The sequence below is a fragment of the Strongylocentrotus purpuratus genome, unplaced genomic scaffold (assembly GCF_000002235.5).
Source record: "Strongylocentrotus purpuratus isolate Spur 01 unplaced genomic scaffold, Spur_5.0 spur5_scaffold_14, whole genome shotgun sequence".
Taxonomy (NCBI): Eukaryota; Metazoa; Echinodermata; class Echinoidea; order Camarodonta; family Strongylocentrotidae; genus Strongylocentrotus; species Strongylocentrotus purpuratus.
Window position 1 is genome coordinate 3,333,089 of NW_022145599.1, and position 21,489 is coordinate 3,354,577.

The 21,489-nt window shown below is 38.3% G+C and overlaps 2 protein-coding genes across 2 annotated transcripts in view; one reads left to right on the forward strand and one right to left on the reverse strand.

Moving 5' to 3' along the window:
- The window catches only part of LOC585547, a 46,499-nt gene extending 37,599 nt beyond the window's left edge, over positions 1-8,900 (forward strand). Inside the window, exons 39-47 of the mRNA XM_030984938.1 lie at positions 404-511; positions 968-1,063; positions 1,701-1,805; positions 2,912-3,028; positions 4,378-4,569; positions 5,185-5,368; positions 5,824-6,101; positions 6,636-6,775; positions 7,333-8,900. Of these exons, the coding sequence (XP_030840798.1) occupies positions 404-511; positions 968-1,063; positions 1,701-1,805; positions 2,912-3,028; positions 4,378-4,569; positions 5,185-5,368; positions 5,824-6,101; positions 6,636-6,775; positions 7,333-7,497 (1,385 nt within the window). The 3' untranslated portion in view covers positions 7,498-8,900. The remainder of the gene's footprint in view (positions 1-403; positions 512-967; positions 1,064-1,700; positions 1,806-2,911; positions 3,029-4,377; positions 4,570-5,184; positions 5,369-5,823; positions 6,102-6,635; positions 6,776-7,332) is intronic.
- A 3,550-nt stretch (positions 8,901-12,450) lies between these two features.
- LOC578754 (NFX1-type zinc finger-containing protein 1) lies at positions 12,451-21,481 on the reverse strand. The gene is made up of 4 exons (XM_030983982.1): positions 21,305-21,481; positions 15,650-19,963; positions 15,126-15,234; positions 12,451-14,443 (listed from the first exon to the last, which is right to left on the reverse strand). The coding sequence occupies exons 2-4, from the start codon at positions 19,804-19,806 to the stop codon at positions 13,529-13,531; spliced, it is 5,181 nt and encodes a 1,726-aa protein (XP_030839842.1). The 5' UTR covers positions 19,807-19,963; positions 21,305-21,481; the 3' UTR covers positions 12,451-13,528.
- Between the last annotated feature and the right edge of the window lie 8 nt (positions 21,482-21,489).

Genomic DNA, 21,489 nt, shown 5'->3' on the forward strand with positions numbered 1-21,489 from the left:
TATACAAAGGAATACATGGCAATGATAGTTCGTAGTAATTTCCCACGTCCGGGAAATGAAAACAACAAATAGTTTGTTTTTTTAAGAAAGAAAAAAATAAACATGATCGCTAAGTATTTCAAAAAATAAACCTCATCTATTGATATGTGCGTTAGGGTTTTGAATTGTCCTTGAAAAAGGTTTATCCAAGGCCAACAGGTTAGAAATTCTCGCTCATGTATGCTTCAATTTGTAATTTTCTATTTGTTGTTTTTGATTATCACAATGTGTGCATTTAGGATGACTAGATATAATCACAAAATCTGTTTTATATCTTAGTACTGACCTAACTAATATCTACTCTATATCAATATAACCTACATGAAGTACAATCGTTTCGCACTATGTTGGTTGTATTCACCAGAATGTCCTGGTATCCTGGATGTAAGATGTGGCATTATCAACACCTGCGTACATCGAAGGAACTTTTGCGACGGTAGAGTAGATTGTGGAGATGATGAAAGCAAATGCAGTAAGTACAGTGGAACTTCATACTTGGTGCAGTGGAGTATTATTTTGACTTTATCAAGAAATGTATAGTGTAGTTTCAATCAGATTAACTGTTCTATATATATTCCTTTCGGCAGCTTAAATAAATTGATACTTTATGGCAAATTTATCGTTATTTCTTGGAACGCTATTTCATGCCAAATGTGCGTTTTTCAAAGATCGTGTAAGAAAACAAGCGATTCTAAATTTACCATTATATTTTTTCCTTCAATATTGCAGAGTAACTGCAGGAAGTATTTCTTACCTTTAATGTTGAGATTTGATGCAATGTGTGCCGTATTGTGTTTCATGTTCTAAAACTGTAAGCACTTTGATTAGCAACATTTAAAGTACGTACCACCTGTGATAATTGATGTGTATTTTAGCAGCTATTCATTTTACTCTAATTGCCTTTACACTAATTATAATTTCATTCTAGCCTTTGTGTGTGATAATGGTCATATTGTTCATGAACTATTCATCTGCGATGGTTACAACGACTGCGGGGATTTTACAGACGAACTTCAAGACTGTGGTAAGTACGGTCGTACCATGGGTCGTACGACGCACGCGCCAGCGACACTTTCTCCGCCGCCGATTACGCGCAATAACCGACTTCTTAATTTCACATCTGGATAAAGCATTATGATTAACCACAATCCTAACAACAATTATAACCTGAATGACGAGTGCATCCCTAAACCTAACCCTAACCCTGACCCTGTACTTGTTACGAACTAAAGCCCGGAGAAATTGTCACTGTTACTGGAGCAAATGTCGAATCTCCGTAAGGACATTTTTTCATTTTACTCTTTAATAGTTGTCCAGATTTCATAAAAAATTTCATCCTTGGCAGAAATATTTGTCGATTAAATCATTTTTACAAGAAGAGGCAGCTTCGTTCAAGCTACTTGTGCAACAAAACAATGTCAAATTCGATTCGATATTTATTACCCATGTATAGAAGGATAATTTGACATTTTACGAGTTAATGAACATATTACAAACTTACAAAAATAGTTGCAGTAGACAAATGATGGTAGCGATGACAATGATGATGCTGCCAACTTAGGATAATGCTTCGAAAACCCGACTATTAAAGGATTTTTTTTTTATCGCTTTCGAAGACAACAATTTTCCTCCATCATCTAAATATTTTTTTGTTAAAACAGAGTGTGCGTCAAATCAGTTCGACTGCGGAGAAAGATGTATTTCTACGAATGACGTTTGTAATGACTATGTAGACTGTGCCAATGGTGCTGATGAGGCAAATTGCAGTAAGTCTCTCTTTTTTTGTTCGTTTGTTTGTTTTTACACAATTTCCATGGGCACACAATTCTAAACATCACCGCTGTTGAACTGTGCAGCCATCTAGTAATTGAATAAATGTGTGAGGTTTTGTCCTTTATAATTTTTGCTGAGTGGAAATATACATACATACATATATATATTCCTACTCAGCAAAAAAGAAAGTAGATATATATATATATATAATCCTCTATTTCATACCTTTTACGCATGAGTGAGCAAAGCAATTTAACGGTAAATTAGCCTGTGAATGATAGTTGCAAAAATGGGGCATTCTTTGCAAAGGTTTCCTTATATTCATATAAATGCATACACACATATATATATATATATGCATTACATCTTCTGATGGGGCATATGACATTTCACTTAAAAGCCAAGTCAATTCATGTCTGGTAAATATATTGTCAACATTCACCAGAGGTGCAACACAGAAGCACGATTTCTAATCTTAAAGCAAAACAACCAGTTCCATAGAATAACATGTTACACGTCGAGGAGTTTTGATTCTTCATCATTTAAAAATGGTAATATAAAAATGGGTTATTCAAATTTATAAGAATGACATATGATTTGTGAAATGCATTGATAATATTATTAGTTCTAAACCTATGTGAGGTTCGTTATTTCAACCTTTTTTTTGCGAGAGACATGTGACTAAAATCGTTTGTAATATCCCTTGCGGCATTTAATTTCAACACAAGCATTCAAGTTTTAAACAAAACATTTTTGTATTGATAGCTAATAAGAGGTTATTTCTTTTCAACTTCTGCTTCTATTTCTTGGTCTTTTCTTGTAATCAAACTCAACCACTGAAAATTGTTTCATATGCATGATATTTTCAAGTAGTTTAGGCAATCGGGGGATATAATAATTTCGTCCCATACTTAGCTTTAAATACAGACATAGTGAAGTTTTTCACCTTATAATCATCACAGTTAAACATGAGAATGAACTATCAAAATAAAACGTCAGAACGAATCGAATAAGTTGGGTGCAAAACGAAAAGCTTCGATATGTATACCAATAGCTGTTATATTTGTTAATCGTCTCTTTCATATCCATGTTTCCCTAGCATGCAAGAGCTTTGAGTTCCAGTGTGATAACGGGGAGTGCGTGCCCTACTGGACCCTTTGTGACGGCGACTTTGACTGTAGTGATGGATCAGAGGAACGCCAAGACAACTGCAGATGTAACGTTTTTTTATTTCTATCATATTCATACTAGAGGAACGTGAATTATTTTATATCAATGGTGTAATATACAGACATCACATTACGAGACACTGGTTAAGTAATCAGTTGATACTGATTAGTTAATGAAATTGTTCGGTAAAGGAGTGTGACTGATTCCAGTGAACTTCAAAAACTATTATGTTCGTTTCATGTTCGAAAAGAAATGTTATTTCAAAATATCCTGTTTGGTGTAGTGTAAAAGCATACAGAGAAGTCGGATTTATAACTTGATGACCGTGTCTTTCAAACTCAGACCTACAGACTTTTTACCTCATTTAAGCCAACGCAAAAACATCCTCTTCATGAAATTTCAACCTACATGATCCTCTTACTGGATTTTACAGGCCTCAAATTACGCCTGCACAGATCATCCCACTCCCGGCTGAGATACCTTTCTCACATGCAACAGAGATCCTCTAGAAGTTACCCAAAAAAAAGCCTAAGGTAGTCACCCGAAGAAAATTCACGACAACTGATAATTATGGACAAATTATGAATGGATTGAAAGATTTTCTCTTCAAAAACACGGATCATTTATGATAAGGCGTAAAATGCTTTGTGGCTAGCTGTGTCTCGCATGTGACGTCACGAATCTCGACGTACTAAGGAGGACCGCTAAAAAACGCAAAAAATATGGATTTCAAAATTAACATTTTGAGAGATGATTACTGCGGGTCTCAAACATATTTTGAAGAGGGAAGTTGTTATATTTGTTCAGTAAGGCTTCTCCTTCGCAATGATATGAATTTTGCATCAATTCAAAACACTTTTGATTCTTCGGGTGACTAATTTAAGAGTCTTTAGCTATATGATGTTTTAAAACCATTAGAATGAAATTAGTTTGGGCTTTTATGCCTCTTGAAAGCTTCTCCTTTAACTTGAAAACAACAATGAGGTGTGGTACTGAGCAATGAAGCTGTGATAACTCTTGAGAAAGTTGGAGTATGCATACATCCTACCAGAGTAGTGGCATACCATTGTTACAGTCATTAGTCCAGCCGCTGCAGTGGCACGGACGAACCAGTCTAACAGGATCGATGAAATGCTAGTCAGAGAGCAAGCCCATCAGGGGTAGGGGGATGTTGGAGGGGATTGCATCATCTTCTTTTAATGTTTTTCCGCTCCCATTCCCTGCCACCTCTTTTTCTCTTTTACTATTTTACTCATTTACTCATTTACTCAGTCTATTTCTTACTCTCTTTTTGTTTTTGAGTAGTCCAAAGGGAGTTACGGGCTCCTCCCTCCCCGTACCTACATAACTGTATCTCGCGATCTACAATGTCCTATAAATTCTTTCTTCCTCTAGATTGTCCTGGAAATTACCACCAGTGCCCTGACTTTTCGTCTTGCCTGAGCCCATACTCGATTTGCAATTTTAATCAAGATTGTAAGGATGGGAGTGACGAGTTAAACTGTCCGTGGTCCGATAATACTACCGAACCTGTCATAGAGCCTACTGAATCAACCACGCCAACAAGACAAACAACACCATTGTCATGTGAGTGACGGTCCGTCTGATTGTCATGTAAAATAGTAAAATAATAAATCAGTCGTAGATTAGTTTTAGGGTTTCATCTCTGCCTTCCATTTTGGTCGTCTTTCCTCAAATACTTTCTTATTTGCAATTTATATTTTATTGATATAATTTATCCATTAATTAAACTATAATGACAATGGATGAAAGAGCGAAACATAAATGACATTATCACTAAAACAGACTCGATTTTATACAATGGTTTGATTGTTGCTTTTTGATGTCGTTTCGAAAACTACAATAATCTTAGAGATCCCAAGCAACTTCTTTTTGTTGAAGCATTTGAAGAAGAAAAAAATCCTTTAGTTATTATTATCCTGATGATCATCACATACAGCAAAGCATAATGATAGACCAGAATATATACTTGCAAACTACAAAAAGTTATAATTAGACGATGGCATACACTTTCAAGAAGACAGCTTAAGGCCAATGTTATTACTTATTTGTATTGTCTACAGACGTCATGTTAGGATAACGTAATAAATCATTATTCTGTTCGGTATTTCCAAAGGTGATACACAAAGTTACTGAATCGCCTTAGATTGATTATGTAAGTCCTTGCGATATATTTTGCAGTCATTCCATACGAGGCTTGTGGACTACGACCAGCTCTTGATATCCATCGGGTCACCCATGGCGAGGACGTGACTGGGCTTGGGGAATGGCCATGGCAGATCGCACTCTACAGAACAAGTGGCAGCTTCACCTGTGGAGGAAGCGTCATTACTCCCGATTGGATCCTCACTGCTGCACATTGCGTGTAAGTATGGTAACCATGGTTTTTTGTCCAAATTACCATCAAACAATGATAAACATAGGGTCATCAAACAATGTATTTCATTGTTTGGTACCACGATTACCATGGTTACCATGGTGGATGGTAAATTGGACAAAAAACATGGTTACCATGGTACTTTTTTGTAAGTATAGATTTTTAATATTCTCCTCAATTATTGGAAGTATATGCTACTATCACCTCATAAGTAAGTGTAACCTTTTGACTGAAGTTGAGAGCTTGCTCCCTTGAATTTATGACGTATCGTGATTTCCTTCAAAGGTTTGATAAGCGCGAATGATAACGAAATTGTACCGACACCTTGTGTGCAACGGGTGTTAGATTTGAAATAGTCCTGCTGACGGAAACTGGTATCATCAAGAGCCTGAATGGAAGAAATGTCATCAAAATTAATCATCTACTATTTTTCTCCTCCGTAGAGATGAACCGGGTTCCAATTACACTATCAAAGCAGGTAGCTTGGCTTACTTCAAGTTCGAGGGAGGTGGACAAATCAGAGATGTAGCTGAGGTCATCCAGCATCCATTTTATGACAGATTTACGTTGGTTAACGATATCGCGATCCTCAAGCTCGCTTCTCCTCTTAACATCACCAACGAGGTGCAGCCTATCTGCCTGCCTACAATGGACGAAACGATTCCACAGCCTGGACAGTATGTGACATTCACAGGATGGGGCAGCTACAGGGAACGAAACGGTACGTATATATACAAAGCTGTTTTAATTCTATTCGATATCATAAATACAAATACGCTTAAAATATATAGTTTTTATAACTCTCATATGCCGCAGATTTTCAGATTATTGGTTGTCTTGTTGTTATCAAATCAGCGCCACATCTATCCATTAATTTGCCAAGTCGAATAAGGGACCTCTGAGAAATTAAAGGGGAAGTCTAAACTATTTTATACCAAACGTTACCAGCCACCTCTAAGATTCAACCACATCTCTGGCCAGTCCGACTATGGAGTTTTAATAGCTCTACTAGATCTAAGGTCAGTCCATATATTAGTAATATGAAGTGCAAAGATACGTTTACGTCAATTTGTGAAACAAACTACACAATCGTATGAGACACCAAAGAACCGATAACCTTGGACTTACCTGATAATGAAAATTAACAAAGTTGTTGACCTCTAGCTTTCTTTAACTGTGTGTAGATAACTTGACAAATGAAGAAAGTGATCGGACACAAATACTATAATTTATTTCTTGCTTTTATCTTGGACAGATCGCCTACCTGATTTCTTACAAGAGGGTCGGATGCCCGTCATACCCAATAACTTCTGCGATCACTATGCATATTTTCTATCCGTTCGTCCATCTATGTTCTGCACCATGTACCATACTGGTCTTCAAGGAGTCTGTACTGTAAGTTAATATGCGACTCAAGTATGTCAGCAACATTAGCATAGATTCAAAGGAGAGGAGCAAGGGCTCACTTTTCATTCCCCCCCCCCCCACACACACACAAACACACAAAATGCCCTGGCTCGTAACCATTAGGAGCCAGAGCATATCACACTGAGTTCCCATAGGACATATATTTATTCAGATGGTCATATCTCAGCCAATACTTAACATATTCAATTGGTTTTCGACATTTTGACATTATTTGTGATGCTCTTTCGGAAAATAAAGAAAAAATTGAGAAAATCTAAAATTAGATTGTTGATGACGTCACACTTCACCACTCTATAGTCGAGGGGAATAAAAAGATTTAAAGGCATTTTTAAGTCTGCTAAAATGTGAGCCTGTTATGTTCATTTCATTTATGGGCAAATTCCCTTTCGGCTGTCAAGAGCTGATACACAAGGCTTTAGTAAAAGTGTGCTTTAGATTGATTTTAGATTGATTTTGTTGAAAGTGCTCGCGATTGAGGTTTCTGTACATCTATCTATTTTGTGTTTTTGTTCTGCCTACTACAGGGTGACAGTGGTGGTCCGATCGTGCAGGAGATCAATGGTCGTTGGACACTGGTCGGGATCTCTAGCTGGGTCGAGATCTGTGGTGCACCTTATATTCCCAATGGATTCACTCGTGTATCCAGCTTCATTGACCTGGTACAAGCCGCGATGACAGCTGAAAACTGAAAATATTATCATAAGGATTTATATTTCGTCGGTTATTATTTAGAGTTGAGTTCATGATTCATTAATTCGAAAACATTAATCGACTGACTGAAGTATTTGTAATACATTAGTTACAATCTAGACTAAGATTTTCTTTTCAAGTTTCTTTTCAAGTTTCAAGTTCAAGTTCATTTGTTCCCCATTTTACAAAAAAAATATAGACAGACATAATAGTAGAAATTGTATATTACATGTAGTATGAGCACGTCTCAATGATACTCAATTCTAATGAAATATTAAGTAGAATGTGAGGAACCTATTGAAAAGCAGTGCTTGTATATTATAGGTTCATGATAATTTAAGTTTTAAGTTGAGCTTACTAATTAGTTCATTGTATTGACTTAACTATGTCATCATTATTATCAATAAGTTGTCAGTATAAGTAAAGTATACCTTTAAGTCAAATTTATCATTACTTTGATCATTGATAGTAATATTGATAGTTTCCACTGTTTATGTTTACAATAAGGTAGAATATCATTTTTGTCTTTGGTTTAAGTATAGCAGTCAACTGGTAGATCCGTCGTCTGTTATAATTTTTATGTTGTAAGTTTTCGTAAAGGTAAGATATTAAAAAATTTTGTTGGGTTCATTCCATTTAATTAATTAATCTTAATTAATAATGTGCTGTGAGCATTATCTGATTTGAGATCGTAGAATCAATCCACGCACGGGTGAGAGAGAGGGAGAATGATAGAGAGAAAATGAATATATGTAGTCTCACTGTAATTATTTTTTACAACCGTATAATTTTAAACCCGACCAAGTAGTCTGCTTTAAACAGTCTACAAATAGTGATTATTCTCACTTAAATAATGTTAGCGTTTAAATAGACATTCATATTAGAGGCGAGCTAAAATGTAGAAACAAATTTCTGAAATCCTACTTTTGGATTTACTTATTGTGCCAAATCCTGATTGTTATGAGGCTATACACCACAAGTATATGCCTTAAGTGGGAAGTTCTTTAACATGAAACCACTGTATCTTTGTGTCTATTTGTTTGTTTGTTTACAGTAATGATAGAGCCATAGTTATAGTGCCATGACAATGAAATCAAGTAGAAAACATATGATATTGGTTCGTCCTCTCTCTCTCTCTCTCTCCCTCTCTTTCTCTCTCTCTCTACAAGATTGCGTTATTTCAATGTACGTGTGTTGTAGTAAAGGGGAATAATTTTAATATGATGTTACAGAATTTCCCTACTAAATTATTTCTTTCTACGATCAAACTTTGTGTCTATCGTTTAACATTGACGAATCATTTACATTTATCTTTGTTTCAACTTACATTTATGTCAAATGATTTGGAGTGAATATTACAGTTTCTTTCAATAATAAAAACAAAAAAATTCTGCATGCATTATCACTTTCTCCTTAAGTGTGGTTCTTGTGATTACTTACACATTTAGATCGATTAACGCAATTACTGTATTATTTATCAACAGCCACAACACAATACATAGCCCTTTGGAAGTTTGGAATAAAATGTGACACAACATAATCGTGAGGAATTAGCCATCTCGTACATTATGTGCAATATAAGAGCAAGTCAGGCCATTAATCTAAAACGGTAAAATACATCGAGATGAATTACATATAAAATACGTGTTTATGAAAGTAATATAATTATTAATTTATGCACCGACCAGGGGCTATGCACAAACCTTCGTAAGTCGTTGTGCGTATATAACAGTGTCCACACCATGAAACTACAATAGGCTCTGTACTTCTGCCACTTATCTGAAAGCAATTTTTTGGTAGTTGGTGGTGGTTGTTATTTTACCTGACTGCTAAGAAAACATAAATGCTTGTAAGTAAGCAACGAGACGGCCGACGGCTTTAGAACCTCTCCGGGGGACGGGCACTATATAGCGCATCGCCTTGGTTTCGAAACCCGGGTCACCGGATTACGAGACCACTGCTCTACCGACTGAGCTATCGCGCCTCCTCAATTTTATCATAGGATCATCTTCAATATTGTCTTGTTTCTATCTTAACGCGGTCCAAGATATTGCTTTAGCATCAACATAATACATTTGCGTTTAGTGGCATGATGACTCGCACACACATAAATATGTTTTAGGTTGCGTCCGATTTGATCTTACATGATTGTATTAAAAAGAAAAGACCATTTCTTGACAGGGTTTTAAGTATAATGACAGAACGATTCGATTACTGTAAATTCAAGCTAGTGAACTTTGAAAATCGAGAAAAATTTGCTCACTTATAGCCGCTTGAAATTAGGGACACATCGGAGGCTAGGAAAGCCAAAGGGTGGCAAAACCATCTTCTCGTAGCATTTATTGTAAACACCCTTTAAAAAAAACAGGATTGATATTTATTAATTTTAATTCAGTAGCCCTGAGTTTGTCTAAATCTTTATCATCAATAGTGATCTGTCATTTTATGACACGGGTTCAGTGACCCAATCAAATATTATCAAGTGTCTCTCTTTTTATTCTTGGCATTAAATGTAATTCAAAAGGTCCTATGGTTTAAAAGATGATGATGCCTCTTTTAGCAGTTGAGTAGAATTATGTCATAATAGTTTGGAATGACAAACATTTTACGGTTTAGTGTAAAAATATATTATCAAAATGACTTTAGAGAAGGGATATTTGATTGAGTTGACATTGGGCACTTTCATTTCTTTTAACAATGGGTGCAGTTAATTTTGGGCATTGTGCACCCCCTCCCTGGCTCAACTGCCTTTCATCGATACCTTGATCAGTTTTTCCACAAAGCTGCTCCAATGCATTTAAGTAAAAATGCACAGCGCGGTTTCATGATTGCAATTGAAAACTATACAACAATAAAAATTTACAAGTATGCTTGTATTCTTCTTTTACGCGTAATCATTATCTGGTATTCCAACAAAGCACGCCCTACAGTAGTATTATGTTATTACGAGAGCGGGGATCCCCGTGTGTCGCGTGATGTCTGACACGATTCACCCGGAATCGAAAGACCGTGACCTTTCGCGAATAGTTCGCTTAAATGTCATCATCAACATGTGCTGGCATCGAGGCTGAATTTATTGATACTATGCTTTGATCAGAATACAGTATAGCCTTCCTTACACCAGGGAATTCACTGCTTACACAGTTTACAGAACAAAGTAAACATAATACAGTATACTTTTCAGGATTATGCAATAATGGCGCATGTACAAGCATAATGTAAAAGTCTCTCTCATAATTATAGCGTACACTTACAAAGTGAAAAATCATGAACACCCTTCTCTCAAGCTGAGAAGTAAAATTATTTCATTTAAACTCTATGTAGCCTAATTCTCTCATGGAAATGAAATTTTGCTATCGCACTATTTATGATGAATGATATTTAAAATATTAATGATTTTGTTGCCTTCAAACGGATCGACATTCTATATAAAGAAGATAATTTGTATCGATTGTGTTAATTTCTTAATCGCATCCGATTCATCATAACGTAAATTATTTTCATGAATTCCTGAAATACAATCGCTATGTTCAAATAATGTATGCCTTGGCCCAGGGGCGGCTATCCCGGGGGACGGGGAACTCGTCCCCCCCCCCCGGAAAATTTGAAAAAGTGCAAAAAAATGTATAGCAAATACTGACTATAAAGACTATGTCAAACTTGTTCGGAGTTGGAGGGCCCAAGAGTGCAGCATTAAGATTAATAAAAATGCAAACAAAATTCTCGCTCGGTCGCTACGCTCCCTCGCATAATATCCTTCTAAATGTAGGCCTACAAGTAAGTATTGTAGAAAATCTGTCTTTCATTAGTATCACGCAAGTACAGTTTACGCTATGCTCCCTCGCCCCTCGCATTTCTCTCCCCCCCCCCCCCCCCGGTCATGAAAAGAAAATCGTTGCTCCTGTCTAGGCCTTTATATGGTATTGGTAAATAAACAAAAACTGCTCTGACATTGTCTACATGCTATTGCGCAACATCTCTCTGGGGAAATTGCACATAACCGGGTATTGCAAAATAATAACAAGCGTTCGCATACAATTTGTGAAATGCCATTGTTGCCTGTTTTACACCCCTACCCCCCCCCCCCCCCACCTACACGCACCTTTTATCTCTCTCTCTCTCTCTCTCTCTCAACACACACATACACGCACGCACACATCAAACACACATTTTATATTTCTCTATCTCATACATATACACCTCTTCTCTTTCTTTCTCTCACCAACAACATACACACCTTTTCTCTCTCTCTCTCTCTCCCTCTCTCATATATATACACACACACGCACACCCACCACCTTCTCTCTCTTTTCCTCTCTCATACACACACATATACACGCATCTTCTATCTCTTACACACACACACATGCGTGAAAATCCTAGACTCACACTTGAACAGACGTACACATAGCCTGTCACTGTTTGTCAATGACATAGAATAGAAATACACCTGTACACTGTTACCCATGAAGTTGGAATACTTTTTCTCGACCTCTTCTGATGAAATAATTGTGATAACATGATTTATTATTTGTAGATGAAGATAAAATTTATATATTCTCATACTTTTATAGATCTAAAGGGTCATAGAGATTGATCAATAAAGCTTTTAGAAGATAGAAACGTTATCAAGAATAAGTGTAACAGTTATTTTTAATAAAAGGAGGTGAAGAAAAATATTCCAACTTTATTGGTAACATTGTATGCATTACTGAAAATCGTTCCAATGCGTCTTCATCTCTAAATCTCTCCTTCTTTTTTAATTTGTTGCCTTCCTGCGTCTATCGTAAAGGGAAAGTGTACTATGATTTTACATGCACAGTGGTTTATCAAAAGCAAAAAATTATAATAATAATGATAAAAAACAGGAATGATGTATTAATTTTAATCGATAAAACGCAACTCTGTGACACACTGTTTGAGAAAGTGGAACGTACTCGATAACTATGCAATGAGTTTTTCAATCTTTGATTTCCAAATTTAATTCAGATATAACAATATAACTTATTCTTGTTTTAATTTCAAATTCAACGAAGCTTTTTCCCGTTTACAGTTTTCATAACCTTGCAAAACATGCAATGTGATAAATTAGACATCTCTGCACGTACATGAACAATAACTTCAGGATTTAAGACTAACAATCGATAACTGCAATAAAATATACAAATTGGTTTTGAAATGACTTATATATTTGATAAGTGATAAGTATAACGTCTCTATGAGGATAACGGAAACGCTGTGATGCGCTATTTATAAAGTAATGTCATATTTTATCTAGCAGTTGACAAATATAACAAATCTTTTTCACAATCATTTGCAAACACTTGCATATTTATGTGATGGTCGCCGAAATTATACTAAACTTAAGTATTTGTTCATATCGTTAAGAAAATATGTCACACGTACAATAATTGCAGTTTACCAACTGATAATCAAATAATATACATGTTTTTATTTACTCGTTAAGTAAGATGTAATGCACAACAAGTTTTGACAAATGGATGTGAAATATCATAATAAGAAGTATGTATAAATGATACAACTTGCAGTTCTGTCGATAAATTTACAAGAAAGTCCCGTATATATATATATATATATATACACACACACATATATACATTTTGTTTTAAATGCTCGATTGTTTCGTATGTTCAAGTAACAATATTTTTTATTTTCTCACTTTAAACTGTATTCTGGATTCTCGGTTGGGATAATCGAGGATGAAAACACACACACATGAATAAGATGACTTCAAATAACTAAAATCACATCGACAAAATCTCTATTGAAAATTTCATGAGAAATCACGTCACGAGAAGGAGTATTCGATTTCTACTTCACTTAAATTTCGACGGTTACTTGTAAAAATGCCGAACATCTTAAATATTTAAACTGAATGATAGGAATATCGAAGAAAGAAGGAAAATAAAGCTGTCTACGAGACGTAGAATATTAGTACAGCCTACATTCTAACCAAATGTTATCGAGTATTATTTGTAATGCTAATTAATCAGGTCGAAATTCGCGATGCTATCGCGGCGGAAATGCTGCCTGTTGCGCCCCATCCATCTCTGACGCAAGCCTATTGCCCTCTCTCAGTCGGTATTGGGTGCCCCCAATTCCTAGACCACACTCAGGGCAACTGCTCGCCTGTTGGGCACCACCACAATTCCCAATAGCGTAGACATGTCCTTTGGGGCATTTAAACCAATGACCTTTGGCCAGACCCATGGCGGCGACTATATCCTTCCTCTCTTCATCGCTAATTCCCAACCCACCGGACTTGGAAACGATCTTCTTGAGTAGACTTTTGACTTCATCTGCTCGCTGGTCATTCAAAGCCTTTCCATCGAAGAGTTGAAGCTCGGCGGCTTTTACCTCTTGGCTGGCTTTGTCACGAGCAGCTGGTTTCTCGACCAGGGTCCGAAAGAGAATCAGGGCTAGATGGAGTCTCTTTGCTTCTCTGTTGGCGTCATCAGTCTGCTGATGGGACATCCTGTTGATGGGTTCCTGGCACAACCATGTCTGCAGGACACCTATCTCACTCTTCATCTGCTTAACGTACTGCTGATTTAGGGATGGAGATCGCAGCGATTGCAATGCTTCAGCCACGTCTCTCATTTCCTCCAGAAAACGGACTCTATTTTCCAAAGCGGTGATTTGTCCATGGCTCAACGCAGACGTCGAACTGACCATGTCGTGGAAACGCCGGGCATCCATCTTTCGAAGGAACAGTTTCTTAACCATTGCGATGGCTAACATATCCATGTTCTCAACTTCTCGACGAAATTTTTCTTGTAGGTTCTGACGGAGATAGTGGATTGTGCTTTCGTTGCCGAAGATGGTTCTTTTAACAGCATTTATATCATTCAGTGCTTGTTTTATGAGGTTTCCGTATCGCAGATTGCGTCTAATCGGAGTTTTGCACCATGGACACTCTTTCAGCTATCAAAGGAAACAAAAAAGTTCGTAAATGGCCTAGTATGGGGAAGCATTCGTTTTGAAAAATGAGTCGAGATTGGCATTTTCATCTTCAATTTTTTTTTGTATTTCTTTCTATTTTATTTAGGGTAATGAAAAAATGATTGGTTAGATCACGTGGAAATATTTTAGACTTAAAGAGAAGGTTGAGTTCTGGGGAGCGGTGAAAAATAATTTGTGAGCGTTATCATTGTTAAGATGCAAGTGTGGAAGAACATCAGGGGAAAAATGTTCCATGAAAAGCCTGGTTCTTCAAATGCCTTTATATTCTAAGTATGAAAACAGTTTTAAATATGAGGCTCGATTTTTATGCCCCACGTTTATATAGTCCCATATACACCTTTCTGCGTACAGTGCTTTATTACTTTACCGAGACTCCAAGAACCTTGCAGTACGCACCAATACTTATATGCTAAATGATCAACTTTATCTGATCAATTTCACACCCTTTCTCTCACAATGCAATCACACGACCTGAACTCAACTTTATCGTTGAGAGGCAACCTCTAATTATTCAAAAATCGAAATGAAAAGTCGAAATGAAAAAATTAGCAAAAGAAAAAGGTCAATTGTTTTCCACCACGATAACATAGGCCATCGAAGGAACTGTATAACAAAATTATAACGACAAACAATTATTGGATACCTTAATGGAGGTCGCCTCTGACGTGTCCTTGCTTCCACTATCCGTCTTCATCCATTGGTCCAGGGCATCCACTTCAATCACGTGCTTACAGTCCTCTAACTCCACAAACCTGAACAGGAGAGATGATATGGGCGGAATGTCGTATTTGCGTGATTTATCTATTTCCGTTCATCACACTTGAGAAAGAATATTATTGTTAAATCGTTAAAATATGTTAATTGATGGCACACGTAATTAAAGAGTAAAGGTAAGATTTCTGTATCATATCGTCATTAGTAATTCTCATTCTTTTCTTTGTTTTCTTCTTCTCCTTTTTTTTGCTTATCGAAACTGTCCAGCATTTGCACTCCATTCTTCGAATTAGCATTTCATTCTTTTCTTTTCGTAAGTAAAACTTTATGACAAGATATTTTATACTTTCTTTTATATATGAACATAACTCTAAAGATATATGACATATTTACGACCCAACCTCCTTACAATCTCTTTTAATGTATTTGCGAAAAAGCAAAATTAAATCTCACCGAGCATCATCGTCCTCTTCGTCGCCAAAGAGGATCCTAGTTACTTCCTCCTTATCACAGATTCTGCACTTCTTGGGGCATGGTTCACCACAGAGTCCGATGCAAGGGTGGCCACACTTCAGCAGGAGTGTACAAGGGTCATCACACGCACGTCTGTCGCATGGTTTTCCACATTGTGCCCTACAGCGAAAATGTTGACATCGCCAGATGCACCTCTCTGCACACGGGACACAAGGTTCTCCACAATTTTTCTTGCATTTGCTATGTTGACATCTGTTTTCGCACTTCCTTGAACAAGGTGGACAATCCGCAGCACATGTCGACCGGCATGGGTGACCGCAAACGAGTGTACGATCACATTTTTCTCGGCAGAATGCATGAAGACGTCCTTGGCGGCACTCGCCGCATGAACCCTTGCACGGATGTTCACAACTCAGAGTCGTATCACATGGTTTCGAACAGGACTCGGGTCCAGCAGAACATTTGACGAGGACATTATGGCCACAAGGCCAGTCAGACCGACGAATCATTTCCTCGCAGATCATTGTACAGCTCTTTCCACACAGCTCCTTGCATTGATGCCCGCAATCCAGTCTCCTGCGGCATGGAGATTCGCAGATTACTTCTGAGCTGCTTTTGTAGCAAGGCACCTTCTGGACGTGACCACAAGGCAGTGTCTTGTCGACAGGTTTTTTGCACTGCGTGTCACAAGGCTGATAGCACTGCTTCATGCATCGATGACCTAAGGGGCAAATTGTCTGAGTACACTTTTGACGGCACTTGTAGTTTTCATGTTTCATGTCGGTGGGGTGGCATGGCATTCGGCAAACATGACCACAGGTAAGACGTGCCTCACATGGTACGGAACAACCGCCTTCTGGGACTTTTGAAAAATCCGTTTCACTTGAAACCTCATTTTGTGTCCCAGTGTGATTTCTACACTGGAGCTTAAGGGATTTTCCGATGGTGCCATAGATTTGAGCGTCCTTCACGATTTCCCTCCACAAGCTTGGCCCAGTTGGGTTTTGTTGTGCAAGGAGTTTGAAATTTCCGATGCAGTACAGACCCTTTCTTGCTCTCGAGAGCGCTACGCAGATTCTGTTGTCGATCTTCAAGAAGCCAGCACTTCCCTGTTTGTTGCTGCGAACGAGAGAGAGTAGAATTATGTCGTTTTCCTCTCCTTGGAAGTTGTCAACTGTAGCAACTCTGACACCTTCAAAGTCACTCTTTTTCATCAACCTCTTAAAGGCAAAGAGTTGACCGGAATAGGTAGTCAAGATCGTGATCTGCTCTGGAAGGTAGCCCTGCTGCAAGAAGTACCTGCAAAGTCCTACCAAGAACTTTGCCTCGTGAATGTTGGAGTGACTCTTCATTTCATCCACAGAATCTTCTTCCATTTCATGATGAAGGAAGAAGATGTTCTTTGTAACCCCATGGATATCGTCGAACTTCTTCACAGAGACGTCATCTTGGAGATATGGGTACAATCTTTCCATCCTCATGAGTCGAGAAATTTCAGGCCTCATCCTATGTTGAAGAACCAGTTGCTGATAAGGTACTTCATTGTTGATCATACGTTCAAACAGAGATATGTCCAGGTTATACTGCGTAGCTAATTTGAAGACCGTAGGACTTGGCCGAAGTTGTTGGTGATCTCCAATCAATATGAGATGTTGACATGACTCAGTCAATGCAGTCACAATATGGGCTTCTAAGACCTCTGCAGCTTCCTCGACCACCATAATTCTCGGCTGGATTCTCTGAAGTAACATATGGAACTTTGCAGCTCCAGTTGTTGTCATTCCAACGACCGAGGCATTCTTGAGGATTTCAAAATCTTCTTGACTGCGTGCCTCGCGAAGCTCCTGACAAACATTTGTGAATTGCCGTTGCATATCCACGAGCTGACGAAGAGATTCATGGCGATGTAAATGAGCCCAATAGCGGTATAACCTCCATCGGTTTCCTTCTTCAAGACCCCAAACGTTCCTAACGGTGTTTGCCTCTTGATCCGACATTCTTTCATTACTCCTGAGCTTTCTCTCTAAGTTGTGCTTCCTATTTCTGAGCTGCCGTCGGTCTTGTTGCCACCCTCCTGCTTCCAAGTTGTCAAGATCATTAAGTCGGAAAGCCAAAGTGTCATCATCGAAGTTGGCATTCGCATCGCCTGTGAATATTCTATTTCGTTGGTCGTCAACGTCCAGGCGCCTCATCTCGTCAAGGAGATCTGCCTCCTCTAAGATATCAAGCTCTTCTTCTCCTTCGTCATTTTCGTCTTCATTTGGTGGTCCGTTATCTTCTGGAACATCAAGCTCCTCAGGTAGAAGTCTCATCTGAATATCACCAAGGAGCCAATGGACGAGAAGGGACTGGCCATCTACTGCATAGACATTTCCTTGGTTGAGGCTTCTTTCTTGTGCGTCAGTCATGTGCTTCATGAGTACTCTTTCATGAAGTAATCCCTTCCTCGTATGGTTAATCTTGTCCTGAAGGCCTTTGACTTCTCTCCCGAGACCTTCGATTTCGCCACGAACCTCTCCGATTCTACGTCTCACGTGTCGAGGTGTCTCTTCTCGAAGCTTTGAGCTCCTGAGTGAATTGAGGTTGAACCGCTTCAGAGCCTCGCTAGAACTTCGACCACCAACTCTCACGATACCTTCACTATTATACTCTGCAACTCCTTCCAGAAACTGATCTAAAGCATGGTTTGTATAGCAGACGAGTAGGATTGGTTTGTTCGCACGGCCTGCGGGTCCGGCCAGTCCTAGAACTTGAGCTTCTTTCCAAATACGCTTGTTATCGAGAAGAGTGTGAACTATCTTCAACCCGATGTAGGTTTTTCCAGTACCAGGTGGGCCTTGTATGACCGTCATCTCTTGAGTAAGTGCTGCTTGCACGGCTCGAAGCTGGGACTCGTCAAGACCAGTGTTCCCTAGTCTTGTCCATTCATGACCATCGAGAATCCTCACGGTCTTCATACGCATTGCTGTGTGCTTTGCATTTGGAACTTTATCAGAGACGATGGATGATAGGTCATATTCAATGGAGCGATCGTTCCGGATGTAGGCAGGTGGACTAGCTTTTGTTGATGCTGATATGATGTAATCAGTTAGGGGCATTGACTGCTCAGTGACATTTTTGATGCGGCTCAGGACATGCCGGTAAGCTTCGAAGTATGCTGAAGATTCTGCCATGATGAATGTCTTTTCAGTGAAGATCTCTGCAATTTCCTCGTCCCTCTCGAGCTTGATTTCAATGAAGCCTTTAGCCAAATCCTCAGGCTTTCGGTTTGCAACTGTGCCGAAGACGAGGGTCTTGAAATCATCAGGTGACAAGATGACGAGTGAACCATAGATTAGCCGCTTCGACGATTGCCAACGAACGCCTTTGAGTTTAGTCTCATCGAAGTGAATCCTGAACGTAACTCCACTTTGTGAGTACAGTGGTTCGTCTAGTGTTACATCATAGTATAGACGAATGTCTTGGAAGCGTTTGTCACGTTTTCCTGGTCGAGCTGTTGCTATTTTATACTCACTAATGCCTTCTCTAAGTGGGCGGACAAAGTCTTCTCGAAGAAGACGAAATTGGACGTCAAGATAATGTTCGACACTTTCATACTTTCCCTTCTTAATGTGTTTTCGAAGGTAAAGACGAAGAGAATTATCTGTAAGTTCATTAGAGGTTGGAAACACACTGAGCTCACGGAAATTATCTGGAGGGGGTGTTGTGGGTTCGATGTCCGTACGTGTCTTCTTTAGCTTTTCCTGTTGGATTGTCTCATGAAATTTCATAAGTTGGCGTACCTCTTCTTGAATTGTCTCATCAACAAGTATGTTCCTCTTCTCTGCGTATATGACAGCATCTTCAAGAAGTGTCACAGCAACTTCAACATCTGTCAAGTATCTTGGAAGGCGTTGCTGTAACTCTGACAGGACAATTGCGATATCCTGAATGCATCTAGGCATGACCCGTAGTTTGCTCTGGTTTTTCTCGGTCCTCATTACAATAAGATGGCGGGTGAGATGTCTGTTGATGAAGTTGTTTCTTCCAAGCATATCTAGCAGCATGTTGATAGTTTCATTGGACACCTGCGCCTGGCAGACATGGTGATAGACCTGAAACAATAGCGATATCAGGTCATAGCGTATATCCGTCATTTCTAGAAGCTTGCCCAGACCTTGCTTGAGAGAACCTAACTCTTGTACTGCGTCGTCGGGGTCTTTTGACAGAAGCTGTTCCAATGTTTTATAGCCTAGAGGACGAACTACACGAGGACCCCTTGCTTGGTTGTGGTGAGGTTCGCCGTGCCGATCCCTACATTTTTGACAATTTGATAAAGAGCAAACGTAAGTAATCATCAAAGTTTATATTCTAGGTAATTAGAATAATGAAGAGTCAATTGTATATCATCTCCAATTTTTGTTTATGAGAAAATATTAGTCGTTTATTTATATTTCAATTCCATTCAAAATGCAAACTTCTCACTGCTTGAGTTTTAATCTTGTTATTCATAAAAGACGTGTGAACAACGTCACCTTTTTCTTTGAAATTAGCTTCTTGTTTTCCTCCTTTATTTCCCGTTCCTTAATATCAAACGGGGTGTACCCAAACAAATGCGAAGAGATATATTGGTAACATATCAAAAGTACATACCGGTAGCCATCCTTAATGGAATTTAAGAAGCTATACTGAACCCGATGTGAATTTCACAAGGATTTATGGTACGACTGAAAAGTTGTATTTGTTTTGGTAAGAAACACCAATTTCCAAATGTTACAATAAACGTATACATTTCGCGTCTGCAAGTCAGTCTAACTCATAATCTCATGATGAAATCACCACTGAAGCATTCCAGATTTAAAATATAGCATTCGCCAATTGTCATAAATATGAGTTTGAAATATATCCTAAGTACAAGAAACAAAAGAAAAATATTCCAAGAAGTTTTTGGTGCAAACAACTTTCTTACTAACTTTAGCTTAATCATATTTCGATCACTATGACGTAAGCAGTGACCGTAATGCCTGCATAAATTACATTAATTATAAATCTATAGACAACACTTTTGTAACGAGAATTGAAGTCATTTAGAGAGCTAGCCAGGAAATGTTCAGGAACAATTTGCACTTGTGCAATTCAACGCGCTAAACTTCTAACAGTTACAAATTGGTTCACTTCACAAAAATGATAACAACTTTGTAGCATTGGACCCTTGTGATATTCATGAAATATGAAGTATAAAATGGTGCAACATTAATCCATTTACATATTATCCCATATAAATATATATTTTCTATAAACATTTGATCATTTCAGAAAAAATAACACTACCAAGAAATAATCAGTAATATGCTTTGGTTGAACAAAGTATCGCAAACTTTAAGTTTATTTCTGTGACGTGGGAATAACAATGTCCACAATTGTCCCAAAAGTTCTTTATGAAATCATCGTTATTTTATAAGGTCTATGGTTTATGCTTCATTTATACCTTGGTCAAACCGTCCGCAACCGACTTTAAACAATTAAGTTCATGACCACTCAGTGTAGTATGCTTTCTATATTCGTCTATCATAGTATTGTTGTTCTATTGTTCGTCTGGAGTCGGTCTTGTCAGTGTAACTAAGGTATCAGAGGTCATTTAAAATAGCGGCTCACCCATTTCCCTGAGCTCCAGCATCGTCATGTTCCTGTTCTTCTCCTCTTGGACGGTTGCCTATTCCTCCTCCTCCCCTTTCTCCTCCTCTCCAATGGCGATCTCCTCCCTCTTCCTCTCTATCCCTCCTCCATCCCTCTGCTCCACGGTCACCTCCTCTGCCACCCCTTCCGTCTCTCCTTCCTCC

Excerpts from the sequence above, each read along its gene's own strand:
- LOC578754 (XM_030983982.1), bottom strand. The coding sequence starts at position 19,806 with ATGACGGATATACGCTATGACCTGATATCGCTATTGTTTCAGGTCTAT. Across the intron at positions 15,235-15,649 it reads GAAGAGGACGATGATGCTCG|GTTTGTGGAGTTAGAGGACT; the intron begins GTGAGATTTAAT and ends TCTCCTGTTCAG. Across the intron at positions 14,444-15,125 it reads CAGAGGCGACCTCCATTAAG|CTGAAAGAGTGTCCATGGTG; the intron begins GTATCCAATAAT and ends TTCCTTTGATAG.